Below are 22,047 nucleotides of genomic sequence, written 5' to 3'. Positions count from 1 at the left end.
GCCGGGTGCTGGTGAAGGAGCAGTGTTCCGAAACCTAGTGCTTTCAAATAAACCTGTTGGACTATAAACTGGTGTTGTGTGATTTTTAACTTTGTTCACCCCAGCCCAACACCAGCTCCTCCACATCATGGTTCTCCAGGGAAATCATCCCCAGCCTATTCAGCCTCTCCTTATATTTCAAACTCTCCAAGTCTGGTGTTGGGTTTGGGTCTAGGGCATGAAAGAATTCAGGTCACAAAATTATTGAACTCAATATTGAGTCCAGAGGGCTGCAGGGTCCCCAAGCTGAAAATGAGTTGTTGTTCTTCCAGCTTGCACTGAGCTTTGCTGGAACACTGCAGCCAGCCTGAGACAGTGGTGTGTTAAAATGGCAGGCAACTAGAAGCTGAGGGTCTTTTTTGCAGGCAGTACATAGATGTTCTGGGAAGTGGTCACCCAGTCTATGTTTCGTTTCTCCAATGTACAGGAGACCACATTGTGAGCAGCAAATGCAGTAGGCTGTATTGTATGAAGTGCAGGTAAAGTGATGCTTCACCTGGATACTGAGGAGGGAGGAGGTGAATGGGCAAATGTTTCACCTTCAGCAGTTGCAGGGGAAAGTGCCATGGGGGTGTGGGTGTGTGGTGGGAGTGAAGAAAGATTGAACCACGGTGTCATGGAGGGAATGGTCCCTGCAGAAACCGGATAAAGGAGTGGAGGGCAATATGCCTCTGGTGGTGGCATCTCGCTGGAGGTGGCAGAAATGGAGGTTGATGATCTTCTGGATGTCGATACTGGTGGGTTGGAAGGTAAGGACACGCAGGACCCCATCGGCATTGTGGGAGGGGGGAGATGGGGAGCAAAGGCAGAAGTGCAGGAGATGGGTCGGAATTGGTTGAGGGCCCTGTCAACAAAGGTGCAGGGTAATCCTTGGTTGAGGAAGAAGGTATTGGAAGCTCCCTTGTTGAAGTTGGCCTCGTTGAGACATATGCTTCTGAGTCAGATGGAACTGGGAGAATCGAATGGAGTCTTCACTGGAAGTAGGTTGCGTGGATGTATAGTCCAGATAGCTGTGGCAGTCAGTGGGTTTACAGTGGATATTAATGGCCAGTCTATCCCCAGAAATGGAAACAGAGATGTCGAAGAAGAGAAGGGAGGAGTCAGAGATAGACCAAGTGAAAGTGATGATGGGGAAGTGGATTAACTTTTCTCATTCCGGATGAGAAAGGGAAGGAGCACTGAAGATATCATCGATATATCAGAGAAATAGTTGTGGGTGCGGGCTGGAATAGGACTAGAACAAGGAATGTTTCACATATCCCATGAAGAGACAGCATAACTAGGGCTGTGTGGGTAACCATAGCCGCCCCTCTGATCTTTAGAAAATGAGACCAGATAAAAGAGAAGTTGTTCAGGGTGAGGACAAGCTCAGCCAAGTGGAGGAGAGTGATGGTGGGTGGAGATGGTTTGGGCCTTTGCTCCAGGAAGAAGCTGAGAGTCCTGAGACCATGCTGGTGGGGGATGGAAGTGTAAAGGGATTGCACGTTCATGGTAACGAGGAGGCAGCTGGAGCCTGCAAACTGGAAATTCCAAAACTGGCATAAAGCATCAGAGGAATCATCAATGTAAGTGTGCAGGGACTGGACTACGGGAGAACAGTCTGAGTCAAGATAGGAAGAGCTAGGTTCTGTGGGACAGGAGCAGAGTGAAATAATGGGTCTGTCTAGATAGTGTGAATTTTCAGAAGGTAGAAGTGGGCTGTGCAGGGCAATATCAGCTTAGAGGCAGTTGGGGAGTGGGGGGGGAGGTGTGGGGTGGAGTGTTGGGGGCAGATCACATGATGAAATGAAGTCAGTGACTCTGGTTGATACAATGGACTGATGTGCCATGGTGGAGTCATGGTCTAGGGAAAGATAGGAGATATCTGAGAGTTGGCGCTCAGCCTCTACAATGTAGAGGTCACTCCACCAGATTACAACAGCACCATCCTGATTAGCAGGCTTAGTAACAAAGTCAGGGTTGGATCTAAGCACACAGAGTGCAGTCAGTTTGGAGAGATCCAGACAGATCACATCCACCCCTCTGCATTCATCAATCCTCCTTGTTACTTCTTCATAAAATTTAATCAAGTTAGTTATACATGATTTCCCAAGCACAAAGCCATGCTGATTATCCAGAATCAGTCCTTACTTTTCCTAGTAAATGTAAATCCTATCCCTCAGAAGCTCACCTCTGATGTCAGGCTCACTGGTCTATGGTTCCCTGCCTTTTCCTTACCACTTTTCTTAAATAATGGCATCATGTTGGCCAACCTCCAGTCTTCCGCACCTGACCTGTGGCTATTAATGATACAAATATCTCAGCAAGAAGCCCAACAATCACTTCCCGAGTTTCTCACAAAGTTCTTGGGTACTGTCTGTGTGGACTTTGCACATTCTCCCCGTGTCTGCGTGGGTTTCTTCCGGGTGCTCCGGTTTCCTCCCACAGTCCAAAAATGTGCAGGTTAGGTGAATTGGCCATGCTAAATTGCCCATAGTGTTAGGTGAAGGGATAAATGTAGGGGAATGGTCTGGGTGGGTTGCGCTTCAGCAGGTCAGTGTGGACTTGTTGGGCCGAAGGGCTTGTTTCCACACTGTAAGTAATCTAATCTGATCAGATCCTGGATATTTATCAACCTTTATGTGTTTTAACATATCCAACACCTCTTCCTCTACAATATGGACATTCAAGACGTTGCTATTTATTTCCCCAAGTTGTCTATCTTCCATTTCCTTCTCCACAGTAAATTCTGATGCAAAATACTTGTTTAGTATCTCCCCCATCTCCTGTGGTTCCACACAAAGGTGGCCTTGCTAATCTTTAAGGGACCCTATTCTGTCCCTAGTTACCCTTTTGTCCTTAATGTATTTGTAGAATCCCTTTGGATTCAGCTTAACTCTCTTTGTCAAAGGTATCTCATGTCCCATTTTTGCCCTCCTGATTTCCCTCTTAAGTATACTTCTACTCTCTTTATAATTTTGTAGAGATTCACTCACTCCCTGTTGTCTGTACCCAACATATACTACCTGCTTTTTCTTGACCAAAACCACAATTCCTCTCGTCATCCAACATTGCCTACACCTACCAGCCTTGCCCTTCACCCTAACTGGAATGGACTGTCTCTGGACTCTCATTATCTCAGTTTTGAAAGTTTCCCATTTTCCAGCCTTCCCTTTATCTACAAATCTCTGCCCTCAATCAACCTAAACTATGGGCATTCCTTCAATTTAGATCTAGTCTATCCTTTTCCAACACTAGTTTAAAACTACTAGAATTGTGGTCAATAGCTCCAAAGTACTCCCCCACTGACACTTCAGTCACCTGCCCTGCCTTATTTCCCAAGACTAGGTCCAGTTTTGCACCTTCTCTAGTAGGTACATCCACATACTGAATCAGAAAATTTTCTTGTACACACTTACACTTCCAATCATGTTTGGAAAGTTAAAAATCCCTACCATTACCACCTTAATATTCTTACAGATAACTGAGATCTCCTTACAGATTTGCTTCTCAATTTCTGGCTGACTATTGGGGAGTCCACAGTACAATCCCAATAAGGTGATCATCTCCTCTTATTTCTCAGTTCCACCTAAGTACCTTCACTGGATGTACTCCCTGGAGTATCCTCCCTATGTATAGCATTAATGTTACCCCTCATCAAAAATGCAACTCTCCCTCATCTCTTGCACTCCCTTTCTATATTTCCTATACCCTGGAACATTGAGCTACCAGTCCTGTCCATTCCTGAGCCACATCTCTGTAATCGCAATGAAACTATAGTCCCATGTTCCAAACCATGCCCGGAGTAAATCGGCCAGATAGGCCTCTTGCATTGAAATAAATGCAATTTAATTTATCAGTCCTAACTCAATCTCTGCTTTGATCCTGCCTGCCTTGACTATTTGACTAGCTCCTTTTCCCAACTGCACCAGTCTCAGACTGATCTCTTTTCTCAGTGTCTCCCTGAGTCCCATTTCCCCATCTAGTTTACACCATCCTGAGTAGCTCTAGCAAATCTCCCCTCCATATATTAGTCCCCTTCCAATTCAGGTGCAATCCTTCCTTCTTATACAGGTTACTTCTACTCCAGAAGAGATTCCAATGATCCAAAAATGTGAATCCCTCTCCTGCACCAATTCCCCAGCCATGCATTCATCTGTTCTATCCTTCTATTCCTACTCTCATTAATTTGTGGCCCTGGGAGTGATCCAGGTATTACTACCATTGATGACCTACTTTTTAACCTCCTGCACAATTTCCTATATTCTCTCCTCAGAGCTTCATCCTTTTCTTTTCCTATGTCTTTATTTCCAATATATAAACGACCTCATGCTGGGCCCTCTCTCCTTTGGGAATATTCTGCATTTTCTGAGATATCCTTGACCCTGGTACCAGTGAGATATCACATCATTCTGATTTCTTGTTGTCTGCCACAGAAATGTCTGTCTGTCTCTGACTAAAGAATTTCCTAAAACAATTGATTGTTTTGAAGCTGACGTAACCACATTTCATGAGAGCCAGTCTTGGTTTCAGAAACCTGGCTGTCAATGCTACATTGTCCTGAGAGCCCATCACTCCCTACAACTTCCAAAACAGCAGACTTGTTTGAGATGAGAAGAGCCACAGGAGAATCCTGCACTACCTGCCTACCCCTTCTACCATTCCTAGAGTTAAACCATCTATAAATGTCAAACAATTAAAATAATTCCAAGTTCAACTCATTACTTCTGGAAACCGGGTTCAATTCAGTTACCTCTGGTCTTTTCAGTGCAACAAAACATTGCTTTGTCGTCCTTCACAGAACACTCCACAAGTTCAATGTCCTGACCCCCATCCTTATCTTCATCCTCAGAAGATTGCTGTCGATCCCCTAATTCCTCTGCGTACAAAAGGTTGTACAGCCATAGAGTCATAGAGATGTACAGTATGGAAACAAATCCTTCAGTCCAACTCATCCATGCCGAACAGATATCCCAAGCCAATCTATTCCCACCTGCCAGCACCCAGCCCATTTCCCTCCAAACCCTTTCAATTCATATACCCAGCCAGATGCCTTTTAAATGTTGCAATTTTACTAGCATCCACCACATCTTCAGGACACAGCATGCCACACCTTTTCTGGACTATGCTGTAAGGACCTGCTATGGCAGTGAAAATTCATTTTCGAAGGGCTCATGATCTGTACTACAACTTGAAGCATAACCAACATTATATTTTCATTCTGTATCGGTCTTAAAGGGTTTTATATATCCTATTTGGAGAGTGTAGACAATCGCCTCTTGTTAGCCACCCCTGTATGAACCAAGACCTTGGAAGAAGAAAGAAACTTATGAGCTCTCTTGTCTGAAGTAGTCGGCATTCTGTCACTGAAGTCCAGAATTTGGCATGAAGGGCAACATATAGTTTGAGCATTGATGGAGTGGAAGCTTTTTCTGTTGACAAATTTTGTATGTTGGTGATAGAGCCATCTAAAAGCAAAGTGGGCACAGTTGATAGCACCCTCTACCTGAGGGAAGCCAGCAGTGGTGAATATCACTCCTGAGCTACTAGACTCTCCCCATCACAGAAAATGGATATATAGAATGAAAAAAACTGCATCAATAATATCATTGATGCTGTTGTGAGTTGAGTATTAAAAGATATGACACAGGTCCTTGAAATGAGCTGTTGGCATAAAACATCAGTGCAGCTGTTAAATTGTTGACCTTTGTAATGGTAAAATGATTGCCTTCTATGTTGTCTTTGGAGAGGCACAAGGCTACAATGACTCCAGCAACAGCTTTGTGTACGTGAGATATGCGAGCAGGTAATCTGTAGGAAACATCAGAAAAAAAAAACACATTTAAAAGAATGTTACTCCTGAGCCCTCACATCCATCACATTGAAGCCACATGTTAATTATTCACATATGTGGCATGGAAGCTTAGCAAGGAGGTTACTGTCATGCATCCGTTAAAAGCTTGGAGGTATGCCACCATTCCAGATGTTTATTTTAGATTAGATTACCTCCAGTGTGGAAACAGGCCCTTCGGCCCAGCAAGTCCATACTGACACTCTAAAGAGTAACCCACTCCCCTACATTTGCCCTGACTAATGGAACTAAACTATGGGCAATTTAGCATGGCTAATTCACTTGACCTGCACATTTTTGGATTGTGGGAGGAAACCAGAGCACCCAGAGGAAACTCACGCAGACATGGGAAGAATGTGCAACCTCCACGTAGACATTGACCCAAGGCAGTGATTGAACCTGGATCCCTAGCACTGTGAAGCAGCAGTGCTAACCATTGAGCCACCATGCAGCCCACAGCTGCTTTATAAAAATGCTTTGCTGTAATGTGAGTTAGAATTCAGCTCGTAAGCCACCATGTTAGCACCCCAACCAACTAAAAAGGCCTCACAGACCATGTTCTTGCATTCTTGCAGTTCATTATGAGAACCTGTAGCTGTGAGTATTCAAATGGGAACTTTAGGTTCCTATTTTAAATGCCTTGTTTTCATAACAATTGTTTAGCTGATATGTCAAGGAGGCAACATTTCTCAATTTATTGGTAATTATTGCTTGAGGCTATAATTTTTAATGTGCACTGATGCATTACAAATTGAAACTAGTTGAGTGGCATTATTGAATCAGTGGAAGCACGATTACTGCAATTGCTCAAGGAGGGATTCCAATTTCAAGAGCTTTACTACACCCGCATAGAAGGAAACAATAACTTACATAGCCCACTTTGTGTGTGGTATCAGCAATTTGTGTAATTACTGCACAGTTGACTTTAAATCTAACATCACAAGTTTCCAATTCCATTTCAGTGTGAGAATAGTGCAGATTCTGATCATGGCTAATGAATTTCATCCTATCCTTCATGTTTCTTTTTGTATTATTATCCCTGTGGCTTCAATGGCCTTTCACTCTGAACCCCATTTCCATTTATATAGCTATTAATGCTCCCAGTCAACTCCCAGAACCATGACTTTGGAAATCCAATGCCCTAATTGGCTGTACACCATTCCCATGTAGAGGACAGAATTACCATAACGTACGTTGAGCCCCTTCTCTGATTGTTCACTATGAGGTCGCATCTACTATCTTCAATTGCCTCTTTCATTGTCACTACTTTCTCCGCAACCTAGTGCAGTGAGACCCATTCCCAGATTGAGTTGTAGAGCTTCCCAAGGCACCATGGGCTGCCACCTGATAAGCCCATGACTGTTATTGACCAAACAACTTGGACTGCCTGTAACCTGCACACCCTGGCTGGGTGACCCTGACTGATCACTGTCCATCTACCTATCGTGACCTACCCCTTCCCTGCAACCCTCCCCCCACCTTCCCCAGCCTTCCAACCTGAGTGATATCTCTTGGACTAAAATTAGATGAGCCCTTGACTAACAGGCCTGTACCCCTAACTGACTGTAGTCCCCCTAAAACCCACTAAGAACTTTTCTTTGTATTTCATACATTACCATTTGCTCAAAGCACATGCAATTTGCTACATAAACTGCTGGCATATACTGAAAATCTGTATAGTTCAACACAATCTGGGCGAGAGTATTTTGTAGTCAAGATATTTCTAACTGGTAAGAGATTAGAAATTGTATCTGCCAAGATATTTGCAAGTACAAGTACACAATGTTTTTAAAAATTCATTCATGGGATAAGTATGTTGCCAGGCATTTATTGTCCATCTCTAATTACCCTGGGGAAGGTGGTCGTGGGTTGCCTTCTTAAACCTGCAGACCTTGGGGATCTAGAGACACCCACCTGTTAGGAAGGGTGTTTCAGAATCTTCACCAGCGACATTGAAGGAACAATGATATGTTTTAAGTCAGGAAGGTGTGTGCTGTGACAAGGAATTTGCATGTATTGGCATTCCCAAGCATCTGCTGACCTTCTCTTTCTAGGTGATAGCGATCACTGTTTAGACAGATGCTTTTCGAGGAGCCTTGATGAGTTACTTATTGAAAGCAGCTCCTTGAAAGTGGAGTCACAGGTAGATAGGATAGTGAAGAAGGCGGTTGTTATGCTTTCCTTTATTGGTCAGAGTATTGAGTCCAGGAGTTGGGAGGTCATGTTGCAGCTGCACAGGTCATTGGTTAGGCCACTATTGGAATATTGCATGCAATTCTGTTCTCCTTCCTATCGGAAAGATCTTGTGAAACCTGAAAGGGTTCAGAAAAGATTTACGTGGATGTTGCCAGGTTTGGAGGATTTGAGCTATAAGGAGAGGCTGAACAGGCTGGGGCAGTTTTCACTGGAGAGTCAGAGGCTGAGGGGTGACCTTATAGAGGTTTATAAAATCATGCGGGGCATGGATAGGATAAATACACAAAGTCTATTCCCTGGGGCAGGGAGTCCATAACTAGAGGACATAGGTTTTGGGTGAGAGGGGAAAGAAACACAAGATACCTCAGGGGCAACTTTTTCATGCATAGGGTGGTATGCGTATGGAATGAGTTGCCAGAGGATGTGGTGGAGGCTGGTACAACTGCAACATTTAAAAGGCATCTGAATAGTTATATGAATAGGAAGGGTTTGGAGGGATATGGAACAGGTGCTGGCAGGTGGAACTAGATTGGGTTTGGATATTTGGTCGGCATGAACAGGTTGGAATGAAGGGTCTGTAACCATACTGTACATCTCTAAGACTCTAAGCAAGTATAAAAGGCAATCAAAATTATGGGATGTCTTAAATCAGTTCGGATGGAACACAAGGGAGATAAAGTCGTACTTCACTTGGATAGACCATTTGCTAGACCTCATGAGAAATATTGCATTCAGCTTGGTCATGCCAGGTCAGGAACGACATACTGGCCTTGGAGATGGTGTAACACAGATTCACCAGAATGATAACAAGTCACCAAGGGTTAAATAAGGAGGGCAAGTAAAGTAAACCTTGCAAGCTTTCCTTTGGTTGTAGATTGAAAATTGATTGTTCTAACTGCAGCCAATGGTAACACTGACCTGACAGATCTCAGAATGACACCTGACTTGATTGTTTAATTTTTGCAGTTGGTTTAAGTGGGGTTAGTCACTGAAGTGTCGTCATACGAGTCTGCAGATATGCTTTAACAATAGACAAATTTTATTACACTAAAGAATAAAACAAAAGTTTTAAAAATGGCAATTGGAACCAAAACTAAAACAAAATAAAGTTGCAAACAGACACTGAAGATGGTGGAGAAAATCAGCAAGTCGGCCAGTGTCAGTGGAGAGAGAAAGGTAACACTTCATATCCATTTTGACTCTTCTTCAGAGCTGAAAGGTGTTTGTAAATGTGTTTTTTTTAATGTTTTGGAAAAAGCAAAAAGCCATTGCAAAATACTGAGGGGTTATCTGAATATTATCTGAATGGTGACAGATTAGGAAAGGAGGAGCTGCAACAAGATCTGGGTGTCTTCGCACACGTGCAGTTGAAATTAAGCATGGAGGATTTTTTTATTAATTCACTTATCATGGTGTTGCTGGTTAGGCCAACATTCATTATCCATTCCTTAGTTGCCCTTGCCTTAGGTAAATTCATAATGCTGTTAGGGAGGGAATTCCAGGATTTTGACCCAAAAACACTGAAGGAAGGGTAATATGTTTCAAGTCAGGATGCGAGTGGTTTGGAGAGAAAACTGCTAGTTCTTATTTGATACTACGTCTTATATTTTCTCACTGTAAACAGTGCTACTAGAGACTATGATGTCCTGTGATTAATAACACTTCTTGTCAGTTTGCTCGCTGAGCTGGTGGTTTTGTTTTCACGCATTTCTTTACCGTGCTAGGTAACATCATCGGTATCTGCTGCTGATGTCCTTCAAGATGATAGTAATTATGGGTTTGGAAGGTGCTATCAAAGATTCTTTGGTAAATTTCTGCAGTGCAACTTGTAGATGATGCGAAAGTGGGGACCGCAGATGCTGGACAAATCAGAATTGAAAGATGTGGCACCGGAAAATCACAGCAAGTCAGGCAGCATCCGAGGAGGAGATGAGTCAACATTTCAGGCTTAAGTCCTTCATCAGGAATGTGGGGGGAGCTAAGAGATAAATAAGAGGGTGGGGAAAGATTGCTGGGAAGCTGTTAGGTAGGTGCAGATGGGAGGTTATCGTGATAGGTCAGAGGGGAGGGTGGAGCAGATAGGTGGGAAGAAAGATGGACAGGTATGACAGGTCAGGTGGGCGGTGCTGAGTTGGAGGATTAGATCTGGGATGAGGTGGGGGGGAGATAAGGAAATGGAGAGCTTTGGAGGCCTTCACCATGGCGGATGGACATGTAAAGAGATTGGATATCCATGGTGAAGATGAGGTGTTGGGGCTGGTGAAACAAAAGTCTTGGAGGAGGCAGAGGGCATGGATGGTGTCCTGAATGTATGTGGGGTGTTCCTTGATCATGGAGGACAGGAACAGTGTCAAGATATGAGAAGATGAGTTCTGTTGGGCAGTAAGTGGAAATAAAAGAGTCGACCAGGGCAGTCAGGTTTGTGGGTCTTGGGTAAGAGGTAGAACCAGGCGGTGTGGAATTCTGGGACTGAGAGGTTGGAGGCTGTGGATGGAGATCCCCTGAGATGATGAGGTTGTGGATGGTCTGGGAGATGATGGTTTTGGTGATGGGAAGTGAGGTCGTGGTGAAGGGAGCGGTAGGAGGAGGTGTCCATGAGTTGGCGCCTGGCTTTAGCGGCGTACATGTCAGTCCATCAAACTACCACTGCAACACCCTTTGTCTGCTGGTTTAATGGTGAGGTTGGGGTTGGAGTGGAAGAAGTGAAGGGCTGTGCTTTGTGAGGGTGAGCGGTTGGAGTGGGTGAGAGGGGTGGACAGGTTGAGGCGGTCAGTGTCACCCTCCACTCCCTGCACCTTCCTTTGCCACTACAAGAGGTGTAAAACTTCCCCTCACCTCCGTCCAAGACCTCAAAGGATCCTTCCACATACAGCAGAGATTTTTCCGCACATCCAAGCACCTCATCTACTGTGTCTGTTGCTCTCGATGTGGTGTCCTCTACATCAGGGAGACAGGACGCCAACTGGTGGAACATTTCAGGGAGCATCTCTGGGACACATGTACCAAACTATCCCACCACCCTGTGGCCGACCACTTCAACACCCCCTCTCACTCTGTCAAGGATATGCAAGTCCTGGGCCTCCTCCACTGCCAAATCCAAGCCACCCAAAAACTGGAAGAAGAATGCCTCATCCTCTGCCTTGGAACCCTCCAATCACATGGCATTAATGTTGACTTCACCAGTTTCCTTATCTCCCCTCACCCCACCTTATCCCAGATCCAACCCTCCAACTCAGCACTGTCCTCTTGAATTGTCCTACCTGTCCAGTTTCCTTCCCACCTGTCTGCTCCACCCTCCTCTCCGACCTATCACCATCAACCCCCATCTGCATCTATCTATCGCCTTTGGAGCTACCTTCTGCCACCCCCACCGTCTTATTTATCTCTCGTCCCCTTCCCATCCCCACATTTCAGATGAAGGACTTATGACCGAAACTTTGACTATCCAATTCCTCGGATGCTGCCAGACCTGCTGTGCCTTTCCAGCGCCACAATTTTCGACTCAAACTTGTGAATGGTACACATTGCTGCTACTAAGCATCAGCGATGGAGGTGCAGCAAGTGTCGAAGATTACAAATGTTGCGTTGGCCTTCATATCAAGAGGATCCAAGTACAGTAGCAAGAATGTCTTGTAGCAATTGTACAGGGGCTTGGTGAGACCACACCTGGAGTATTGTGTGCAGTTTTGATCTCCTTACCTGAGGAAGAATGTTCTGGCTGTGGAGGGGGAGCAACGATTCTTTAATGTACTGATTCCTGGGATGGAAGAACAGAGGTATGAAGAGAGACTGAATTGGTTAGAACTACATTAATATGTAAACTTTCTCGAGTTTAGAACAATTGAGACACGTAAGATGTTAAAAGGGATTGACAAAGTAAATATGTAGAGACTATTTCCTCCTATGTGGCAATCTAGAATGAGAGTTCATAGTTTTATAATAAAAGCTAGCAAGTTTATAACCAAGATAAGGAACTACTTTTCTCAAAGAGTTGTGAATCTATGGAATTTCAACCCCAGAGTATTGTGAATGCCAAAATATTAAATAAATTTAAGGGGGAGACAGACAGATGGGTGGAATGGCAAGTGAGTAGGAAAGTGTAGTTGAGGCCAAGATGAGCTCTGATCTCCAGCATCTACAGTCCTCACTTTCCCCGCCAAGATGAGATCAGCCATGCTTCCTAACTCACTTGTATTTACTGTTATGATTCCTGTGTAGATCAACAAATTAAAATAATCAAAACATTGAACAATCAAAACGACTGAATAAATCTTTGCTTTTTATCACTGTAACTTTAAAAATCAAACTACAATCAACATAAATTAAAAGCAAGTAAACAGGAAATTTATGGTGGATGTAGAATGTAAATTACACATTAAATAGCATATGCAGCAAAAACAAAGCTCGCAACTTTACTAGACAGTCACAGGGAAATTGAGAAACAAACTTCTCAAGAGATATCAGCTGTCTGTAAAAATAATAGGGTGATTGTGGCTGGGGATTTTAACTTTCCAAACATAGACCAGGACTGCCATAGTGTTAAGGTATTAGATGGAGAGGAATTTGTTAAATGTGTACAAGAAAATTTTCGATCTCAGTATGTGGATGTACCTAATAGAGAAGATGCAAAACTTGCCCTACTCTTGGAAAGTAAGGCAGGGCAGGTGACTGAGTTGTCAGTGGGGGAGCACTTTGGGGTCAGCGACCATAATTCTATTAGATTTAAAATAGTGAGGGAAAGGGATAGACCAGATGTAAAAGCTGAAGTTCTAAATTGGAGAAAGGCCAATTTTGATGGTATTAGGCCAGTACTTTCAAAAGCTGATTGGAGGCAGATGTTCACAGGTAAAGGGATGGCTGGAAAATGGGAAGCCTTTAGAAATGAGATATTGAGAATCCAGAGAAAGTATATTCCTGTCAGGGTGAAAGGAAAGGCTTGTACATTTAGGGAATGCTGGATGACTAAAGGAATTGAGAGTTTGGTTAAGAAAAAGAAGGAAGCATGTATCAGGTAGAGACAAGAGAGATCGAGTGAATGCTTAGAAGAGTATAAAGGCAGTAGGAGCATACTTAAGAGGGAAATCAGGAGGGCAAAGGGGGACATGAGATAGCTTTGGCAAATAGAATTAAGGAGAGTCCAAAGGGCTTTTACAAATACATTAAGAACAAAAGGGTAACTAGGGAGAGAATAGGACCCCTCAAAGATCAGCAAGGCGGCCTTTGTGTGGAGCCACAGAAAATGGGGGAGATACAAAATGAGTATTTTGCATCAGTATTTACTGTGGAAAAGGACATGGAAGATATAGAATGTAGGAAATAGATGGTGACATCTTGAAAAATGTCCATATTACAGAGGAGGAAGTGCTGGATGTCTTGAAACGCATAAAGGTGGATAAATCCCCAGGACCTGATCAGGTATACCCTAGAACTCTGTGGGAAGCTAGAGAAGTGATTGCTGGGCCTCTTGCTGAGATATTTGTATTATCGATAGTCACAGGTGAGGTGCTGGAAGACTGGAGGTTGACTAACGTGGTGCCACTGTTTAAGGAGGGTAGTAAGGACAAGCCAGGGAACTATAGACCAGAGAGCCTGATGTCAGTTGTGGGCAAGTTGTTGGAAGGATTCCTGAGGGACAGGATGTAAAGTATGTGGAAAGGCAAGGACTGATTAGGGATAGTCAACATGGCTTTGTGCGTGGGAAATCATGTCTCACAAACTTGATTAAGTTTTTTGAAGAAGTAACAAAGAGGATTAATGAGGGCAGAGTGGTAGATGTGATCTATATGAACTTCAGTAAGGCATTCGATAAGGTTCCCCATGGTAGACTGGTCAGCAAAGTTAGCTCTCACGGAATACAGGGAGAACTAGCCATTTAGATACGAACTGGCTCAAAGGTAGAAGACAGAGGGTAGTGGTGGAGGGTTGTTTTTCAGGCTGGAGGCCTGTGACCAGAGGAGTGCCACAAGGATCGGTGCTGGGTCCTCTACTTTTCATCATTTATATAAATGATTTGGATGCGAGCAAAAGAGGGACAGTTATTAAATTTGCAGATGACACCCAAAATTGGAGGTGTAGCGGACAGCAAAGAGGGTTACTGCAGATTACAATGGGGTCTTGATCAGATGGGCCAATGGGCTGAGGAGTGGCAGATTGAGTTTAATTCAGATAAATGTGAGGTGCTTCATTTTGGGAAAGCAAATCTTAGCAGGACTTACACACTTAATGGTAAGGTGTTAGAGAGTGTTGCTGAACAAAGTGACTTTGGAGTGCAGGTTCTTAGCTCCTTGAAAGTGAGTCACAGGTAGATAGGATAGTGAAGAAGGTGTTTGGTATGCTTTCCTTTATTGGTCAGGGTATTGAGTACAGGAGGTGGGAGGTCATGTTGCGGCTGTACAGGACATTGGTTAGGCCACTGTTGGAATATTGTGGGCAATTCTAGTCTCCACACTATCGGAAAGATGTTGTGAAACTTGAAAGGGTTCAGAAAAGATTTACAAGAATGTTGCCAGGGTTGGAGGATTTGAGCTATAGGGAGAGGCTGAAGAGGCTGGGGCTATTTTCCCTGGAGCGTCAGAGGCTGAGGGGTGACCTTATAGAGGTTTGCAAAATGATGAGGGGCATGGTTAGGATAAATAGACAAAATCTTTTCCCTAGGGTGGGGGAGTCTAGAACTAGAGGGCATAGGTTTAGGGTGAGAGGGGAAAGATATAAAAGTGACCTGGTGATATATCTTCCATGAGCCCTGGCTCATTTCCAAATACTAGGTCCAGACTGTCCCCTCCATTATTGGGTTTTCTGTGCACTGGTTAAAAAGATTCTTCTGGGTGTAATTTATGAGCTCTGTTCCCTCTTAACCTTGCACACTAAATAATATTAATAATACTAACTTTTTCAGAGTTAAAATCCCCTGCTGTTACTGTCTTACTATTCTTACATTTCCCAGAAATTTGATACTTGATCCTCAAACTCTCCTGCAACGTTTCGGGGTGGCGGGTATAGTACACACCTAGCAGCATAGTTGTTCCTGTTGTATTTTTTACTTCTACCGAAATGATTAATATTGTGAACACCCAATTCTCTTCCACCTTCCTCTTTATCTCCTCTGAATACCATACCACCAGGAATATTGAGCTGCCAAGCCTGCTATCTTTCAGCCAAGTTTCAACCACAGTGATGATATCATACTCCCATGTTTCTATCTGTGCCCTCAGCTCACTTACTCCCCTGGCTCCTTGCATTTAAATAAATTCTATTTCGTCTTATTCAACTCACTTCTTTCTTATCTAGTCTATGCTTTCTCTGCCTTCTGAACTCACTTGCATTTTAACTTCTAATTCCATCTCAGCTTCTCTCTTCTCTGAACTATTTATCAGGATCTCATCCCTTGCCGATCTAAATCTGCCCAACATTAGCAGACATTCCATTCAGGACATTGGTCCTGTTCCTGTTCAGATGTAAACTGATCTAATGATCTATGATCTAATCTAATCTAATCTAAACTGTCCACTTTGTACAATTCCTACCTCCTCCAGAAATATTCCCAAAGCCTTAGGAATACAAATTCGAATTTTAGCAAATTGTATAAATGGCTTTGATGAAGGGATGGTTGGTAAGGTTGCTAGACTTGCTGTTGACATAACGATAAGTAGGAAAGCAAGTTATGAAGAAAATCATGAGGGACGTGCATAGGATAAATGGACAAAGTCTTTTCCCTGGGGTGGGGGAGTCCAGAACTAGAGGGCATAGATTCAGAGTGAGAGGGGAAAGATATAAAAGAGACCGAAGGGGACACCTTTTCATGCAGAGGGTGGTATGTGCATGGAATGAGCTGCCAGAGGAAGTGGTGGAGGCTGGTACAATTGCAACATTTCAAAGGCATCTGGATGGGTATATGAATGGGAAGGGTTTGGAGGGATATTGGGCAAGTGCTCGCAGGTGGGACTAGTTTGGGTTTGGATATCTGGTCAGCATGGACAGGTTGGACCGAAGGGTCTGATTCCATGCTGTACATCTCTATGACCCCATATGTGGGACTAATTTCAGTCTCAAAGTTCTACAAAGGTCTGAACTTTTGCTGGTCGAATTCCAGCTCCTTTTCTTTGAGTACCTACCCTGGTCCCCAACTGAAAGTAGCTAACCTGACTTTGAAATGTATTGTATTTACCAAAATAGTGTTCATCTTCAGTACCTCCTCAACTCTGCTCAATACCATCTTGATAGCTTGGATCAACTAATATTATCTTCCAGTAACAGAAGCAGCTGCATTAAATATGTTTTTACCTATTCCCAGCTCCTGAATCCACCCTCTGTCTTTTACTATCTGCCTCTTCTGCCCAAATGAAATCTGAGTTTGCCTGCAGCTGTATCCTTTGAATGTGGTTTCATGTTAGTATGCCCAGAAACCTGAAGTTTCAATGTCCATCTCTCTTTACATTTCTGTTTCCATCATAGTTTTCCTTGGAAGCTAAAGATTCAGTTTCTTTTACATTTAGTTGACATTTCTGTTTCAGCCCCCATTATGAGTTGTCTCAAGTAATACAAGCTTTGAAACTATCAGCCCCATCTCAGTTTTGTTTTATTTTTAATAGTCTCTCTGGTTGCCCAATTGCTGCAGCAGAAAAATTGACTAAATGCCAAGACAAGCAGAATGAGCTGGCAAAGGTTGGACAAAGTCCAGATCAAATATTCAGGTATGTTCTTATTTGATGCTACTGACCTACATTTTCTCACTGTAAACATTGCTACGAGAGACTATAATGTCCTGTAATTAGTAAGACTGGTAGTTGGTTTGCTCGCTGAGCTGGTAGGTTTGTTTGCAGACATTTCATCACCATGCTAAGTAATATCATCAGTGAGCCTTTAGTGAAGCATTAGTGTTCTATCCCACTTACTATTTATGTACTTTAATTTGTTGTGGTGGGTGATATCATTTCTGGTTCTGGTTCTGGCTCTGAAAGGTTGGTAAATGGGGTCCAAATCGATATGTTTGTTAGTAGAGTTCCAGTTTGAATGCCAGGCCTGTAGGAATTCCCATGTGTGTCTTTGTTTGGCCTGCCCCAGGAGGGATGCATTGTTCCAGTCGAACTGGTGAACCTCTTCATATGCATGTATGGATACCAGTAATAGCTGGTCATGTCTTTTGGTAGCTAGTTGGTGCTCATGTATCCTGGTGGCTAGTTTATGGCCCGTTTGTCCACTGTAATATTTATTGCAGTCCTTCGAGGTATTTATTTTAAACAAACCCACCAACTCCGCGAGCAAACCGACAACCTGATCCACAACCTGAGCTCCAAATCTTCTCCAAGATTTCGATTGTAAGACGATTAGTTAATTTCAAGTTTCACTGCCTATCCTGTCCGCTAGCAAAGTGGATCATCAACCTGCATTTCACTATCAACTCATTGAAACCAAGTAAACCTGAAGCAAAATAAATTATTACAAAATATGTAATATATCTCAAAATGATTCTTTTTCTTACTGTTTAATGCAGAATCTTTTGTAGTGTTTTGTTCAGAATTTTACAACAGTACATTCTGATCCAGATAAAATTTAGAAATTGCAGATAAAGTGGAACTAATTCATGACATCATCTGAATAGGTAACTATCTGTATTATGAGGCAATTTCATAATGGGAGTGGAAAGTTACTTCTCAAACCTCAACTGTGGAAAAGTTGGGTACATTACGGAAGGATTACCTGCAGTGGGTACCATTGCATTTGGCCTTCCTCCAATTTAAAGCCTGGGAAAATGAGGTAAATTTCCTCATGTTATTTCTACCTCACTAGCTGGATAATCCAGGAAAGAACTTTGAGGAGTGTGTATGAAATACAGAGGAAATAGGGATCTATCAGGAATACTGTCCACTTGATTTTCATCTGTTGTGCATCACAAGATAGGTATTACTGGTAAACAGATTGGAGGATAATTGGCACCATGCCATATTATTGCCTTCAATGTCACAGGTAAGTAGAAAGTGGATTGCACCTTTTGATTTCATGCAGGCGGATGACTTAAGGGAGGAGTGAGAGAGGTTGGAAAAGATATGGCAAAATAGTCAGAAGAAAGCTGAGAGAAGAAAAAGATTTTGGAGGAAAGGCATACATGCAATACAAGAGGACTAATCCAAGAAAATCTGCTCTTGAAATTTTGAATTAGTTGATGTAAAGATACCACCAGCAGGAATAAATTGTGTACTAGGTACTGTTCTGGAGATCATCTTGATTCTGAAATGAGAAAATTATTACTATTCAGTTTAGGCTTGTCAGTATTGGAGCATTGTTCCAGAAAATTGGAGCTGCCTTCAGTCTTTCTGCCAACAAGGCTTCAGGACTCACCTACAAAGTGAATGTACTGTTTAGCTGGCCTGGTCAGTGCCACTCTGTTGCTGTTATTGACAAGGGTACCTTTTACACCATGTTAATCACGCATACCCCAAATCTGGATCAGAAGGAAAGCAGACTAGTCACTGCTGTATCCTGCACAGAATTTTATCCTGAGCAATGCAATTAAAAAATATAGCCTTTACCAATCTACATCGAAGTTATCCTAAACTGTACATATTCTCAATAAGTGTGAAACTGAGGGAGAACAGATTCAAAGAACTTTACCCATATGATTCAGGATGTCACTGACCACAGCTAAAAAGGGCTGGAAGAACCTTCTGAAGGAAGGGAGAAGAAGTCTTGGGAGAAGAAATCGAGTAACATCATAACAGCTTTTCTGTCCATTGTGTAGGCCAATTTGTCTGGTGAAACAAATGGAGATTTCTCAGTTCAGTTATGGATCCACACAACCCATCAGCACATCCCATACCAACATATCAAAAGAGCTGGACAAATGTACTAAGGCTCCCTTTGATTATGCCAGTTTTGATGCACAAGTATTTGGAAAGCACACGTTTACATCAAAATTTCCAGAACGGGAAGCTGTTCAATTTTGTGAATGTAAGTATTGAAAATCAAAATGATACAGCACTCAAATTATAAGTGAAAGAGCACAAATCATAGATAAGCAGTAGGGTTGAAATTAATTCTCCAAGACTTCCACTGTTACTCCAGCAAGAAGTGGGCAAATATCCCAGGAAACCATTGGGGCATCACAATAATGTGTGCAAGATTTCAGAATGATATATAGTGGCAGGTTCTCCATTCCACCGCTGTCTTCACAGGAACTAAATGAAGACCAGAGTATGGAATCCAAAATGAGACCTTTCTAACTGTTCAGCCAATGAGATCAGGGCCAAGCAAGTGTCCAGATCATCCAAACAGTGTTATAATTTTGTTGTTTAGTCCCATTGCTGAGAGTTGAATAATATTTTTATTTTATCAATGCCCAGGGGTACATGGGGTGCTCAATTGTTCCAAGATATCCTGAGATCTAGAGATCTTTTCCCACTGACTCATCAACCTGATGAGGGCAATAGTAGAGATAAAACTAAAGTCACAATTTAGAGAATCTTTGGACCATCATATTGCAACAGCAATAATGTAGTTTTGCATTGGACTATCAGTTTAAACAGTCAAATCCGGGGAAGTTCCAAGCTTCTTTGGTTATCCACTTTATATACAGCTGGCACACAGAGATTTTAAAACAAACCTACTGCAGCAGCAAATCTACTGATACATAATAAATAATTTCACTATGTTTATAATTGTCCACTGTGACATAATTATATGTTATTTTTAAATTGAATATTAAAATTTAGCCATTTACTTCAGTTTATCCAACATTTCTCTTCTTCCCAATCTCTTCCTTCTATTTTATTATCTTATTTAACTTCAGTTTGACTTTGAATTAACAAAGCTTATTTTAAGTATTTTTGAAATTCTAAAATACTTTCATTAATCTGATTTTTTTTTCTAAATTGCCAAATCTACCTTAGTAGTGGGGCTGGTTAAAAAACAGAATTGAATTTCAGACCAATTGCATTTTTAATTCGCACACTCAAGGATTTTTAATTTAATCTGAATTCAAACAGCTACAGGAGGAGTTGAACCCACAGCTTGTGAATAAATTCCTGGCCATTACTCTATATAAGTGTACATAAAAGTCATCAAACTGAATCAAATCCATATAACGAGTCATAGCCATAGAGTCATACAACATGGAAACAGACCCTTCATTCCAAGTAGTCCACGCTGACCACGTTTACAAACTAACCCAGTCCCACCTGCCTGTGTTTGGTTCATATCCCTCCAAACCTTTCCAATTTATATACTTATTCAAATGTCTTTTAAACATTGTAACTATATCTGCATCCACCACTTTCTCTGGCTGTTCATTCCACACACTAACCGCTCTTTGTGTAAAACAAAGTTGCCCTTCATGTCCTTTTTAAATCTTTCTCCTCTCACTTTAAACATATGCCTGCTGGTTTTGAACTTTCCCACCTTAGGGAAAAAAGCCTTTACTGTTCACCTTATCTGTGCTCCTCATGATTTTATAAACCACAATAAGGTGGTTACCTCAACCTTCTATGCTCAAACATTCCAGCCTACCCAGCCTATGTTTATAATTCAAACTCTCCAATGCAAGCAATATCCTGGTAAATCATTTCTGGACTTCTCCAGCATCTTATCGATCACCTTAAAATATCATTGAATAAATATAAATTATCCCATTTAATGCATTTTTAATTACCAGCAATCTGACAATTCATATTTAGTACTTGACAAGTTAAATGATGAATTTAGTTTTTGTTTGTCATAATATGTTGTATTGAAATATTATATAAATTGGGATAGCAAAGAGACTGTGGGAATAGTCTCATATCTTTAGCAAAAAAAATGAAGTTGCCATAATCTTAGTGGACCATAAGTCTGCTGTCTCAAGAGAGAGAGAGAGAGAGAGACAACTGGTGGTCATTTAACCTAAAGGTTACTATGCCTCAGATGAGGGGAGAAGATGAGATGTAGAGTCCTTCCTAACTCAAGTCAGTTCCTCAGGTCATGGTATCAAATGCTGAATTCAATATCAATATTCCACTGCACCATTTGTTCAATCATCATTGGATTTTATTTTTCCTACAAATTGAATAGCGTGCAACTTGTGTATTCCTCTTTAATATCCATTTGGCTTTTGTAGATTTTGTTTTATCTTTTATGTTCGTTAAATAAGAAAAATAATTTACAGATTAGGAAATAAGTTGAACTACAAATATAATTAGATTATTACACTAATATTAATGCATGTGTTTTCTGCACCTGTTGCCAGCTAAACACTTTTCAGGTCCAGTGACTTCCTCTAATCGAATATCCAGTGCCTCTGTACAAAATCCATGCCACTCCAGTATCTACACCTACAGTCATGATACTGAAGCAACTCATATAGCAGCTGCAGCTATCCTCAACCTATCCACACGTTGCAGAGAGATACCAGAGAACCTCTCCACAAAAGCACAAGATTTGTCAACCAAGGTGAGATAATATTTACAAAATGTTCATTTGCACTCAACTAGCGGTAAGGAGGAGATTCCTGTCAATCACGGTGAAGTTACTGATCGCATAGCTCTTACATCCATGAATGAGCATGTGTAGAAAGAGGTGTTAGACACTACATTAGAGAGCTATATTTGAGATCCTATTCATAGATGTGAATAAAAGAGTGTACAGTACATAAGAGTTGTAGAACCTTACTCAGAGATAAGGAGTAAGCAGACTCAGGGACATTGTATGTACGGACACCCACAGCCCAAGATACTCCAAGCTGGTATCTGAATGTGCAGTCAATAACATTGGCTTAAGATAAAGCACCAAGACAAGCACAAAACTAAATAACTTTCTGAGGAAGCATTGAAAGTATAGCTATCACAATTATCTTCATAGTGTCCAGTACTTTATTCAAATAAATGGAAATGTTGTTACTCAAATTCAAATATGTCAAAGTACTAAGAGGTGGCTCAATGGTTAGCACTGCAGCCTCACAGTGCCAGAGACTTGGGTTCACCCCAGATGACTGCCTTTGTGTAGTTCACACATTCTCT

At 42.1% G+C, this 22,047-nt stretch overlaps 1 protein-coding gene across 1 annotated transcript in view; it reads left to right on the top strand.

The window, feature by feature from the left end:
- The window catches only part of st18 (ST18 C2H2C-type zinc finger transcription factor), a 427,076-nt gene that overhangs the window by 314,636 nt on the left and 90,393 nt on the right, over window positions 1–22,047 (top strand). Inside the window, exons 11-13 of the mRNA XM_072570512.1 lie at window positions 16,654–16,755; window positions 18,801–19,009; window positions 21,279–21,481. Of these exons, the coding sequence (XP_072426613.1) occupies window positions 16,654–16,755; window positions 18,801–19,009; window positions 21,279–21,481 (514 nt within the window). The remainder of the gene's footprint in view (window positions 1–16,653; window positions 16,756–18,800; window positions 19,010–21,278; window positions 21,482–22,047) is intronic.

The sequence above is a fragment of the Chiloscyllium punctatum genome, chromosome 5, assembly GCF_047496795.1.
Source record: "Chiloscyllium punctatum isolate Juve2018m chromosome 5, sChiPun1.3, whole genome shotgun sequence".
In the NCBI taxonomy this organism is placed as follows: Eukaryota; Metazoa; Chordata; class Chondrichthyes; order Orectolobiformes; family Hemiscylliidae; genus Chiloscyllium; species Chiloscyllium punctatum.
The sequence above is the reverse complement of the archived record's forward strand: the minus strand, read 5'-3'. Positions and strand labels throughout refer to the sequence as shown.